Genomic DNA, 12,840 nt, shown 5'->3' with positions numbered 1-12,840 from the left:
AATACTTTTGAAAAAAAGAGCAATTGTGTAGGAACAAAGAAGTTTCAAGAACCAGTATGCAATTGCTGTTGTAATCAAAAGAAACTGCAAGGATTCTGGGAGTACCATACAAAGTCATACACGTAAGAGCTCTTGCCAAAAAATTCTATAAGCTATAACAGATTCTAGATGGGCATGAATAGAATAAAATATATGATAGGACTGATGTAAAAAGTCATAATTAAGAAAGTACACTTTATTGTATTTTTTCAAAAATTATTACAAAAAACAAATGGTTACACTTTTTTTAAATTATCAAGTGCAAAATAGAAGCACCCTACAAGGTTCCATCTAAAGTTCATGGAACTATTCTAGACCTGAAATAAGCAGTTGCAACTTTGCTTGGTCCAAAGAAATCACACTAATTTACACCAAGCTTAATTGCAGGGAGCTAAATGTAGACCTCCAAAAGATCAGAAATACACACAAGGTGCAAAATCCATCAAGACACAAAAATGTATCTACAAATATATTCTTTACATTAAATAGTTGAATTCAGAGGCTATCATTTTCAAATAGAACAAGGGAAGATAATTCCCAGGTCTCTTTATTATTTATCTTTCAAATAAATTCATATAAGTATGAATTTTTTAAAAATGCGAGTTTTAAAAATTATTTCCCAGTTATGTCTTTTGTTCTTTGCCTTTTGGAGAAAACATCACATTATAAGGCTGCCTTCTTTTGGGACGTGGACAAGGAGCAAACTCTTCTTTTATATAACCTAAAAAAACAAAGACAACAAATGTCCACACTATGGTTTTGGTAAAAAAAACACAGTTAAATTGTAGTGTCCTGATTTTCTGCCAATTTCAATATATAATCATAAAGAAAGCTTTATTAAAAACCCAATTACATAGTATAGTTTTATACTGAAAAATAAAAAAATAAATTAGTAAAATGTCAAAGTAATTTGTTAGATAAACATTTTAAATTTATTTTAAAAGACTGGGATCTAAAAGACTGGGATAAAGGTGTTTTGACTTTCATTTAGAACTTTTATTGCAAAACATCTGAGTTCACAGCTATGAAGCAAGTAGAGTGAGGTGCTATTTGTTAATTTATAAGCTTAATTGTTATGAGACGATTGATATTTTGAGATGTTAAAGGTAACTTTCTATGTGCAAATAGATATTTTATGCCACATTTTCTGCAGACTTTTCAAGAAATTTAATAAAGTTTGCTTTCTACAGCATGGTGTTTTGAAAAATGAAATTTAAATGGGAAGATTGCCTATGCAATTTTTACTTTATACATGGATTTACTAGATTGATATAGATAAATTATCAACATTTCGATTCAGTTGTGCCTCAGTAATAGGGAGATAATGCTGGTTTGACCAATAGGTTTAAGTTAAGGATTGCCAAAAGAATGTGAATACTCAAAAACTAAAGTATAAAAAATGGCTATTATTATTATTACTGTAATGAAGATTAGTGATATCCTATTAACGCACTGTAAGATTATGAATAAATTCATGGTAATCAATAGGCATAATATCATTTGTTAAGGTTGCCCTTTCTATATCTCTAAATAGCAATTATTAGGTATTATAATAGTTTCAAATAAGCTGTCATATAAACTATGAAACAAAAAATACAGTGTTTCCTCTCCACCAGGTCCTATTCATAACCAACAATGGACAAAACCAAAATACTCTAACCTGCTTAGACACCATGATTGTGCAGAATGACTCAGTCAAGCTGCCTTTGGGCAAATGGAAAAAATATTCTTTCTGTCCATCAAATCTACTCTCCCTGCCACTAATTGAAGTGCTGTTCAGGCAGGAAATACGTCCTTCAGATTACCAACCTTTAAAAGGTAGCCAGTGAGCTGGCCATCATTGTAAAAGTGGAACAGAATTATCCTTGTTTATTGGAGTTCAATTTGTGATGAAATAGCCAGGGACTTGCAGTGGTTCTTCCTTGACTATTTCCTGCCTGAAAAAAGAGGGAGTGTAGTCTCTAGAAGCAGAGGATGGTGACAGTTTTCTTCTGTATGACCTCCGTGTAAGCAAAGCTTTCTTTTTTATTTACAGTAGATTCCCCAGGAAGGTAAAGGGCACCACATGACCCTCCCCCTCTCAATTGGTGAATCACCTCCCAGTGGTTGAGCATAGCCCCCTTTTGTGCCACCATTCTCAAGTCATGGATGTGGTTGTGAACTGTAAAAGATGCACAGACAAGTCTATCATGTGCTCTGTTGCTCTGGTAGTTTTTAATGCCCTCTCTTAGGTATTTGTCACAACTTCTGGGACGTCTCTCTCTATTACCAAAACTCAGACCATGGTGGAAGGAACAGCCATGGCCCTGCTTCCTGAGGCTGTTGGTTTTTGATTTGCTTCAGTGCTCGCTCCATTCATTCTTTGTGCAGGGCTGATGGGAGCTGCCTGAAGGTAGAGTAAGATACCATGTGTGAAGGTCCTGGGCTGGGAAAAGCTAATAATTATGAATAGTGACTCCCACTCGTAAAATACTTGCATTTGCAACAAATCTGTTTCAATGGGTGTTTACACATCTTTAAATCATCTGGATTTTATGATGGCTTATTCTTTCACAGATTCCTCCCAAAGAACCTGAACAACCATTAAGACATGAGCTTAGATATGCTGGTATGCATTTCCCTTGCTCCTCTCTTGGAATTCACACATCCCTTTTTCTGATACCGCTACATCAGTAGTTCTTTGGTTCTCTTGCTGCAGTCTCTTAATGAAACTGAGGGAGATCTGCCTGCTTATGCTAGTCTGGAGTAAATGAGTACTGCTGTGCTATCTTCCCAACCTTATGACTTGTTAGTTTCAGAGAATGACTGCCAAAGGCCTACCTGGTGTTTAGTCTGTGTAAGTCGGAGTTTAACAGGGGTTTTATTCAAGGACTAAATTTAATTATTTTAATTGTTCTTAACTTTTGTAATTTGTATTGTTATTTTAAATACCTTGTGAACCGCCCTGAGTCCTACGGGAGAAGGGCGGTATATAAGTCCAATAAACATAAACAAACATAAACATAAACATGTGGCCGGCATGACAAGACGCCAAAGGCGCACAGAACACTGTTACCTTCCCACCATAAGGTAAAGGTAAAGGTTCCCCCGCACATGCGTGCTAGTCGTTTCCGACTCTAGGGGGCGGTGCTCATCTCCGTTTCAAAGCCGAAGAGCCAGCGTTTGTCCAAGGACGTCTCTGTGGTCATGTGGCCGGCATGGCTAGACGCCAAAGGCGCACGGAACGCTGTTACCTTCCCACCATAGTGGTCCCTATTTTTCTACTTGCATTTTTACGTGCTTTCGAACTGCTAGATTGGCGGAAGCTGGGACGAGTAACAGGCGCTCACTCTGTTATGCGGCACTCGGGATTTGACCCGCCAAACTGCCAACCTTCTGATCGACAAGCTCAGCGTCCTAATCCACTGAGCCACCCCAATTTTACTGCTTTCTCCTAGTCTCTTTAATTTCCAAATGACATTTGGTTTGTACTGTCTGATTGTCACGTTACCTAGCAGGGATACTGTTTGAGGAATTGTATTTCACTTAATGGCGCTTTGCCACCTGTACCTCCGGTCGTTTTTTGTCACCTTCTTAACAAGTCCTTAAAATGGAACTGATGGATATGCCACTGATCCTTCCTAAAGACCAGAACTAAAGATCCAAAGGGGGAGATTGTCTTGGAATAGGGAGAGGTTCTGCTTTCTACCTAGATGTTCAGTTAAGCCATTTCCGTGACTTCCATTTTCTGCTTCTTAAAGCAACCACCCTTTGTTGTTTCGAGTCAGATTCCTGCATTGCTTTTGGAAACAAAACTTACTTCTCCTATTTTTGTATAGTATTGCTTTATATAATTACCTCTTTCAACACACATTTGTGTGGAAGGGAATCCAACTTCCCAGAAATGTTCTGGTGTTTCAGGAGGAATATAACGAAATCGATGTCTAGAACAGGTAGCTAGTTTTTTCTCTCTTTCTTCTTCTGGTAAACCTGCATAATACTAAAATACAATAACTAGAAATAAGTAACAAATCAAGAATATTTTAGTAGTAAAACATGGATACCCAACAAAATGCAATACCTATCAATGTATTTCTGAATCTCTTACTTGTGCTGTTTGCATATTATGTTTTTAGGTACAAAATTAATCCCACACTTTTGGGTTAATGTATTTTCCAAATTAGCAATTCCTCAAGCAATAGAAAGCTGCCTTTACAATACTTATATTCTTAATGGTATATTGTAGCATATTTTTTCTTCTTTCTAAACTCTTTCTAAAACTTTGAAAACAACATTCAAAAAAGAAGTGCTAATCCAGACAAAAGTCAATTAAACATCACTTCTCCTGTATTGTTTATTTTGATTTAGAATTCTTCTGCCTCTCACATTATCACTTTGGTATCATGACATGCTGACATTACAACATACATCTATGAAAACATTAATTTTGGACTGTTTATGCTGAACAATTTTTTAAATAAATGCTTTAGATGTTTTGTCCATATGTTTAACGTTTTTAGAGCAGTGAGAAAAGTTCCTATTTTTATTATAACAGTTAGCACTAACAATCACTTGCCAAAATGTAACAAGAACCAAGTTCCTGGAGAGGAGAAACCTTGCCTGTGCAGGGACAGGAAATTAAAACTGTTCACACACAGACCTTGGCAAAAAACAAAACAAAACAAAACACAAAGCTGCTTTTATGTCCTGTTTCTTTCTTCATTCAAGACTCCAGATTCTGCATGTTTTAGAGCACAGAATTAAGCTTCATCATGGGCTAAAACGCTGTACATTAAACAGCAAACACAAGCAACAATCTTATTTACTAAAGTAAGTTTCTTATTTTAAAGATTCCATTTCAGAAAAATATTGAGGATTTTTTAAGATGGTTGAAACAAACATTTAAAATTGAATCATTACCGAATTTTTGAAAGACATGGTACAGTATAACACTGATATATAACCTCAAAACAAGTTGTACAGAATATTAATAAATGAATTTCATGTACACTCTCATATGGAAGTAATTTATCTCTTATTATTTAAGGTAGTCATAGAAACAAATATACTGAAATGAGAATAGCAATATATACATTTTTCATATATAATGTTCTCCCCAATAATGAAATTGTATAATTATTATATGAATAGTTGCTCTTAAGCCCAATTCTGAAAGACCTCAAGGGCCACAAGGAAGACTTCTGAAGTTAAAACAAAGGAACTACAGCAGTGGTGCCAGAAATCAGAAGAGCAAGTTGAGGAATCTTCTGTGATTGGGAACACTCACAAGAATTTTCCATGGTAAATTCAGTAATATGTTTCTAAAAATTGGAAAAACTCAATTGGAACACTGTTGGTGGTTTGTTCACACAGGCTGGTTGCTCCCTACCTTACACATAATTTTTTTGGGGGGGTAGTTATCATATTGGTCCCTTAACTGTTCCCACTAAGCCGTACGGTGGTTCATTTATTTTTGATTTGACATGCAATCCCATTCTAGGGGAAAAAATCGATAGATTATAAGTCAATGTGAATATATTTAATTTTGAAAGGTTGAATCTGGGTCAGTCATCAGGACCAGAGATTTACTTTTCGGAGCTTTTGGACTCATGCTGGAGCCCATCTTCAGGGAACTTCTCTCTACTGGAATATGTGCTTTGGGCTATTCCCTAATCAAAGGGAAGCCAGATTCACTTAACAAGTGTGTCATTAATTTAACAACTGCAATGATCCACTTAACTGGGTTGGGGTTTATTAATCTGTTTTAATCTATTTTTTAATGTGTTTTAACTTATTCATTGGCATTTGCTTAATCGTTTTTAATTTTTGTATCTTGTTTTTTAATATGTATTGCCCTGTTCACTGCCCTGAGTCCTTCGGGAGAAGGGCGGTATAGAAATAAAATTAATAATAATTAATAATAATAATAATAACTCTGACAAGAAAATTTGTAAAATGGGGCAAAACTCACTTAACAATTGTCTTGCTCAGCAATGGAAATTTTGGGCTCAATTGTGGTCATAAGTCAAGGACTACCTGTATAAGATCCATTGTATACTTACTATTTCACATTCTTTACAAGTGTGGCCAGGTAATTTTCTTCTTTCTTCTTTTTTCCGCACAACTTCAATGTGAGGAAAATCCAGTACAAGATTTGTTCTGCAATGTAAGCAGAGAAAGACAAGAATCTAAACTTTATGTTGCTAAAAAATTGCATAAGCTATCCATGGGACAAAATTTGATTTTGTCCCTAATTATAAATATACACAATACAGACAACAATCTGTGCGCGCGCGTGTGCAGGACTTCCCTGCCTCAAGAGGGAAAAGCGTCGGACGGGAGCCGGCTCTTCCCTCTTGAGGCAGCAGCTGCCTCAAGAGGGAAGAGCGTCGGACGGGAGGTGGCAGGGAAGTCCTGCGTGCGTGCGTGTGTGCAGGACTTCCCTGCCGGCTCCCGTCCGACGCTCTTCTCTCTTGAGGCACCTGCTGCCTCAAGAGGGAAAAGCGTCGGACGGGAGCCAGCTCTTCCCTCTTGAGGCAGCAGCTGCCTCAAGAGGGAAGAGCGTCGGACGGGAGGCGGCAGGGAAGTCCTGCGTGCACGCGCGTGTGCAGGACTTCCCTGCTGGCTCCCGTCCGACGCTCTTCCCTCTTGAGGCAGCATCCCTGAGGACTCCTTAGGAGCCGGGGAACAATGCTGCCTCAAGAGGGAAGAGCGTCGGGCAGGAGCCGGCAGGGCAGTCCTGCACATGCGCGCACTCCCCAGCTGCTAAGGAGCAGCCGGGGAGTGCGCGCGTGCGCAGGACTGCCCTGCCGGCTCCCGCCAGACGCCACCCACTGATTTTCCGGAGTATAAGACGACTGGGCGTATAAGACGACCCCCCCCAACTTTTGAGGTGATTTTCATGGGTTAAAAAGTCGTCTTATACGCTGGAAAATACGGTATTTGGTTGCTATAATACAAATAACGAAAAGAAAAAAGGACACAATTAGAATAGCTAAAGTTCTATTGATATCAGAATGACTTCCCTATATTAGCCAAACTTTGGCAGACTACTGAACATATTTTTTGGGGAAGAGAAATTCCAAAATTAAAAATATGTCTTAGAGAGGTATTTTATTTGTGTGAAATTAAAAAAATAACCCTTCAAAATATTTTATATTTTTTATTTGATTATTTTTAGGAATATTTTCAAAGTTGATTAAATTCTTTAAAACTAAACTTTAATTTTGCCATATTATCATCTGTGGGAAAATGTAACTAATATTTATATTCTGAGGAAACTTGATTCCATAAATACCTTTCACCACTTTTAAAATATGTTTCCACAAAAGCCTTCTGCTTCATTTTATTTTGCTTGTCTCCTTCTCCTGAAAACATATAGATTAAGCCATAAACAATACTGGAAAAAATACGATATAATTATAAATGTAACTGAAGTAAAATGATTACTGAAAACTAGATTTATAACCATTTGTAACAATGAATACATTTTCTCTGAGTATCAAAGTTAGGTTTTTAAAGCAATGTTTTTATGTGCATTCAGAATAAAGAAATTATTTGTCTTCAGCCACAAATAGTGAATTATAGATAGTCTAATAACAAATAAAATACTTTGTATGGTGTTTTTTTCTTTTCCTTCTTCCTCAGAAGAATTCTTATGGTCACATTCTGGAAGATTGTCATCTTCTAAACAGGATTCATATTCTTCGTAAGTTGTCTGATCAAATATTTCTGTTAAGGTATCCTTTTCTCTTTTTACTTCTTCTACAAAGTAACAATAAGTATTAGCAATCGACATGACTATCTAGGCCCAATAAACTTAAAGATATTAGTTTTAGTAGGATATAAACACATTTCCATCTGAGTTTTCCTCTTTAAAAATGGGTGAAAGTTATATATTAGTTCTAAGAGACTCCTAGCATTGTTTTAAAGGGATAGCTTTAACTATTGGTTTGATTCTATTACTTTATTAAACATGTAAAAAAATCCCTCTGTGGGGGAGATGGGCAGTTTTAAAATGTGATAAACAAATAAATGAATAAATATTTTAACTGCATTTAATGTCACCAGACTAGATGCAAAAGAAAATGATGTGGACAGATTACTATCTCATATACACATACTCAGTTTATTAAAGCTAATGTTTTTCCCCAAAATCCAAATTAATGTGTGTACTAATAGTGCAAGAGAGAATTTAAAAGTAATCCTCCAGTTATGATAGGAATCGGGACTGCTATGCCCATGTCTTCAGTTCTTGCAGCCAGCCACAGTCCATTTATATTTGAAAACCCTTTTTACTCCATAGACTTGTGGTTACTCATCCCTCCTCACCCAGCACTTATGGTCCTGTGTTCCTACAGCTGGTTTATAGAACACCTGGGTTGCTGCATGCAGTAAGTTGGCTTCTGTTGCTTCTTTGCAGACTCTGGTCAGGTTCGCCCTCCCCTCTCCCAATCCTTTGGTTCTGTCTCATTTAGTCTTGCTTACTGAAGGGATGCTCCAAAGGCTGCCATTTTTTCCTAAGATTGCCACTGAGTTGCTTGCTTTGGACTTTCCTCGTTTTGCTAGTCTTACTGGCTTAATTCCTCTGTCATCACACCTATACATGCTCTGTGTTTCTTATCTGTTTAATGGGATGCTCTCCAATGAAATAGTGGGCTATTCACGCACTATTATCATTCCCTATCAACTGTGATCCTGACGCAATTGCTGTTTTGATGCATCTATGGAGTGGAATCACAAATCTAAGGAGTAGATGATATGATCTATCTTCTTAATGCCTCTATTATCTGAATAATAAAAAATATTAAACAAAAATAAACTTACCTGGACTGCTTACTTCTTTCTGTCTTTGCTTTTTCATTCTTAATAGAATACTATCACTGATATACGTATGGTCCATGTCCAGGGTCTCTGACCCAATTCTTGTTTGAGTTCCTTCCTTTTAATTAACAAAATTAAAGATAGCAATGATATACAAAATTAAAATATCACTCCTAAAATTCAACTATATTTTTATAATTTTATAACTCTAAATCAACATTTTAAAAACAAATATTATACTTTTCATCTTTTTAGCTTCTAGAACAATCCCAAATCTTTTGGAGGTGCATCATACAAAGCAGCTGCATACTGTGCAAATTCTGATCAAAGCCTCAATAATATTTGTGTTTTCCAAAGCTTGGAAATTCATACAGTTTTTCATAGGTTAAAGAAATATAAGAATGATTTGGAGTTTGTAGCAGATAAACTTCATTGAGCACTTCTATAAATGAAGAGAATTATATCAATTTTGTTAGAACTGATACAGGAATGGAATTATATTTTCATGGAAATTCAAAGAAGCAGAAAAACAAAGAAGAGCAACCAAGATCATTAGGGGACTGGAGGCTAAAACATATAAGGAACGGCTGCTGGAATTGGGTATGTCTAGGTTAATGAAAGGAAGGACTAGGGATGGCATGAGAGCAGTGTTCCAATATCTCAGGGGCTGCCACAAAGAAGAAGGAGTCAAGCTATTCTCCAAAGCGCCCAAAGGCAGGACAAGAAGCAACGGATGGAAACTAATCAAGGAGAGAAGCAACCTAGAACTAAGGAGAAACTTCCTGACAGTTAGAACAATTAACCAGTGGAACAACCTGCCTCCAGAAACTGTGAATGCTCCAACACTGGAGGTTTTTAAGAAGAGACTGGACAGCCATTTGTCTGAAATTGTATAGGGTTTCCTGCCTGAGCAGGGGGTTGGACTAGATGACCTCCAAGCTCCCTTCCAACTTTACTATTATGATTATGATACTTTGGGCAATTTCATTATACAAAATAAAATTTAAGTTAAATTTTGAATTACTCTACTTTATGCTTATATCTTAAATATTTATCCATAATTATAATGTGTAGGTATGCACAATTCAGTTTGCACCTATCTGCAATTGATTGAATAAGATTCTGAAGTATCTCTTCTCATTTACAAAGCCAAAGTACTTTTAACATGAATGTAATCCTCCAAGAGTCTGATTAGGATTGCATATATATTGATGATCTATATAAGTAAGATAGATATGCAAACATTTGCTGCCAAAAAACCTGCTTGGATACAGTATTGTTATTATTATTTCAAGTTAAGGATGACATTAATAGTGGTATGTCAGAATGAAGATATTCGTCATACAATTCTCTAAAACAAGGAGTTCCTACATTCAGTCTTTCATATAAATATCACAAGCAGATTATAAGTGAAAATTCATAAGGGAGGTTTCTAAAGTATCAGTGTTTCCAAAGATATATTTTGAAAACTTTTCATGTTTTTAATGGATTATAATATCCATAGTGGTAAATGAGAAAATATAAAAAAGGAGATAATACTTTTGGTGAGAACAAAGAAGATATATTATAGGAGACTTTTTGGATGAGAAGTTGGAATATCATTTTGTTGGTAGATAATCATCAAGTAGTCCTTGACTTATGACTGTAATAGAGCCCACAATTACAATTGTAAGTCATGCTGGTAGTTAAGGGGGTCATCATGTGACTGACCTAACCTCACAACTTTTTTGTGGTGTGGTGGTGGTGAAGGATTTTTCTAGCAAAAAAAAAAACCAACCTAAATCAGGTCACATGGCCACAGAATGCCACAAACATGCAACTTCATGTTTTAGTCATATCTCAGTTGAACTACTGCAACATGCTCTACATGGGGCTGCCCTTGAAGAGTATTTGGAAATCACAACTGATACAGAACTCAGCAGCATGGACAGTTCTGGAGGCCTCCTGGGTGGCACATGTGACACCACTATATGGCTACTAGTTTGCTCCTGGGTCCAATGCAAGCTGTTGGTAATCGTCTTTAAAGCCCTTTATAGCATGGTCCAGGGTACCTGAGGAACTATCTTACCCTGATGGGACTAACTTGCCCTGCTTGTTCAGTGGAAAGAGCCTATTGCAGATCCCATTGGCTAAAAAATTTCAGCTGGTGGAGTCCAGGAGAAGAGCTTTTTCTGCTGTCCTCTTATCACAGGTGAGATCTGCCCCCACACGCCCGGCCTTCCAGAAGAGTCTAAAAACTTGGCTCTGCCACTTGGCCTGAGGGTGGCTGATGTGACAGATACGATTCTCACCTCCAAGCTGCCCATCAACCTGGTTCTTAACTTTTAATCTTTTATTCTAATTTTAATTGGGGTTTTTTAGCACTTTTTAACTTTGTTATTATATTGCAAGGCGCCCAGAGTCACTGCATTAGTGAGATGGGTGGCATAGAAATTTAACAAACAAGTAAATGTGGGCCAGTTGCTGAGCACCCAAAGTGCAATCTGATGACTACATTGTGGTGGGGGGAGAGGAACTCTGAATCGAGTTGTAAGTCCCTTTGGGGAGGTCCATTGTAACTGTGAATGGTCATTAAGTGAGGATTAACTGTACATGTTTAGAGATTTTAATAACATGAACCAGTTTCTGTGCTATAAGAAGTACTATTTCAATGTGAAATTATGTTTAGGAATTAGCTGTAAAGCTTTGCATTATCAATAATTAAATGTACATCATTTTTATTTAGTCTAAAATTTACTTTCAAGAAAAAATGATACTGTTTCATTTTATTTCATTCTTAATAGATCAAGAGTCTAATTTATTCAAGTGTGTTCAGTGAGCAAAACTTTAAAATTCCTTACTTTTGTGTCAATCAGAGTAACGTCCATTTTGTACTGAGAAAGGTCAGCTCCTGGATCTATACTCCATTGTACATTTTCCAAAGGTATTTTATCTGGAAATCAAAAGTTTTAAGTGTCATGACTGTCTATAGTAACAAAATTCCACACATACAGTAGATATAAAATACAAATCATAGCCTGTATAATTATAACTTCAGGTGTCATAAAAGTAAAAACCTATACACGACAATATGCAAGTAGTAAATTAAGAGAATATGCAAGAATGAATGAACCTTTATAATCAAAAGTACAACATGTGTACAGTGAGATTGGCTGAGCCTCCCTTTGTGTCCCACCCCACAACTCACAGTGACAACAAACCCACCATCTTGTTACACCATGTGAGCTAATTGCGAGCTAATTGCACAACACACCGGCCTCGCAAGTCAATCATACATAAGAGTTATTTCCCGTTCAGGAGCCTGACAGCCCATGGATAGAAGCTCTTCTTCAGCCTGTTGGTGCGGCTGGCTATACTCTTATATCTCCTACCCAATGGTAGGAGAGTAAAGAGGTACCGACCAGGGTGTGAGTCGTCCCTGAGAATTTTCCTTGCTCTTCCAAGGCAGCGAGCCCTGGCAATGTCATCCAGTGGTGTCAGGGGACAGCCCACAATGTCTTGTGCTGTGCTCACCACCCTCTGTAATGCTTTCCTATCCGCGGCTGTCAGGCCAGCATACCAGACCACAATACAGTGCGAGAGGACGCTCTCTATAGTAGCTCTCATTAGCTGTTGTTCTACCCTGTTCTTCCGCAAGACCCTGAGAAAGTGGAGTCTCTGTTGGGCCTTTCTGGCCACCTGGGTTGTATTGACTTTCCAGGTAAGATCTTCACAGAGGTAGACTCCCAGGAATTTAAAGGAGACTCTCCACACAGCCCCCCTCCCAATGTAAAGTGGGGCAGGTTCCTCTCTTTTCCTCCTGAAGTCTGGCACCATCTCCTTTGTCTTTATTTATTTATTATTTATTATTTATTTATTAGTTGAATTTATATACCGCCCTATTCCCGAAGGACTCAGGGCGGTTCACAGGGCAGTTAAAACAATACAAAAAGAGAATAAAATGGAATTAAATTAGTACAAGCCCACAATTGCACCGATGTTCAGGTGCAAGTTGTTCTC

The 12,840-nt window shown here is 37.3% G+C and overlaps 1 protein-coding gene across 9 annotated transcripts in view; it reads right to left on the bottom strand.

The window, feature by feature from the left end:
* Positions 1-214: 214 nt before the first annotated feature.
* RBBP8 (RB binding protein 8, endonuclease) overlaps positions 215-12,840 on the bottom strand; it is a 51,206-nt gene continuing 38,580 nt past the window's right edge. For 5 of the 9 annotated variants that reach the window (XM_083358932.1, XM_083358931.1, XM_083358933.1 and 2 more), the window contains 7 exons: positions 11,682-11,773; positions 8,845-8,959; positions 7,630-7,782; positions 7,316-7,385; positions 6,081-6,177; positions 3,877-4,018; positions 215-760 (listed from right to left, as the gene is read on the bottom strand). In XM_083358932.1, the coding sequence (XP_083215058.1) occupies positions 663-760; positions 3,877-4,018; positions 6,081-6,177; positions 7,316-7,385; positions 7,630-7,782; positions 8,845-8,959; positions 11,682-11,773 (767 nt within the window). In that variant the 3' untranslated portion in view covers positions 215-662. Of the gene's footprint in view, positions 761-1,848; positions 1,977-3,876; positions 4,033-5,410; positions 5,515-6,080; positions 6,178-7,315; positions 7,386-7,629; positions 7,783-8,844; positions 8,960-11,681; positions 11,774-12,840 lie in introns of those variants that run through there. The other 4 variants (XR_014492044.1, XR_014492045.1, XR_014492043.1 and 1 more) reach the window with 4 other exon arrangements.

The sequence above is a fragment of the Vipera ursinii genome, assembly GCF_947247035.1.
Source record: "Vipera ursinii genome assembly, chromosome: 3".
NCBI classification, from domain to species: Eukaryota; Metazoa; Chordata; class Lepidosauria; order Squamata; family Viperidae; genus Vipera; species Vipera ursinii.
This window is presented reverse-complemented; position numbering and strand designations above follow the sequence as displayed.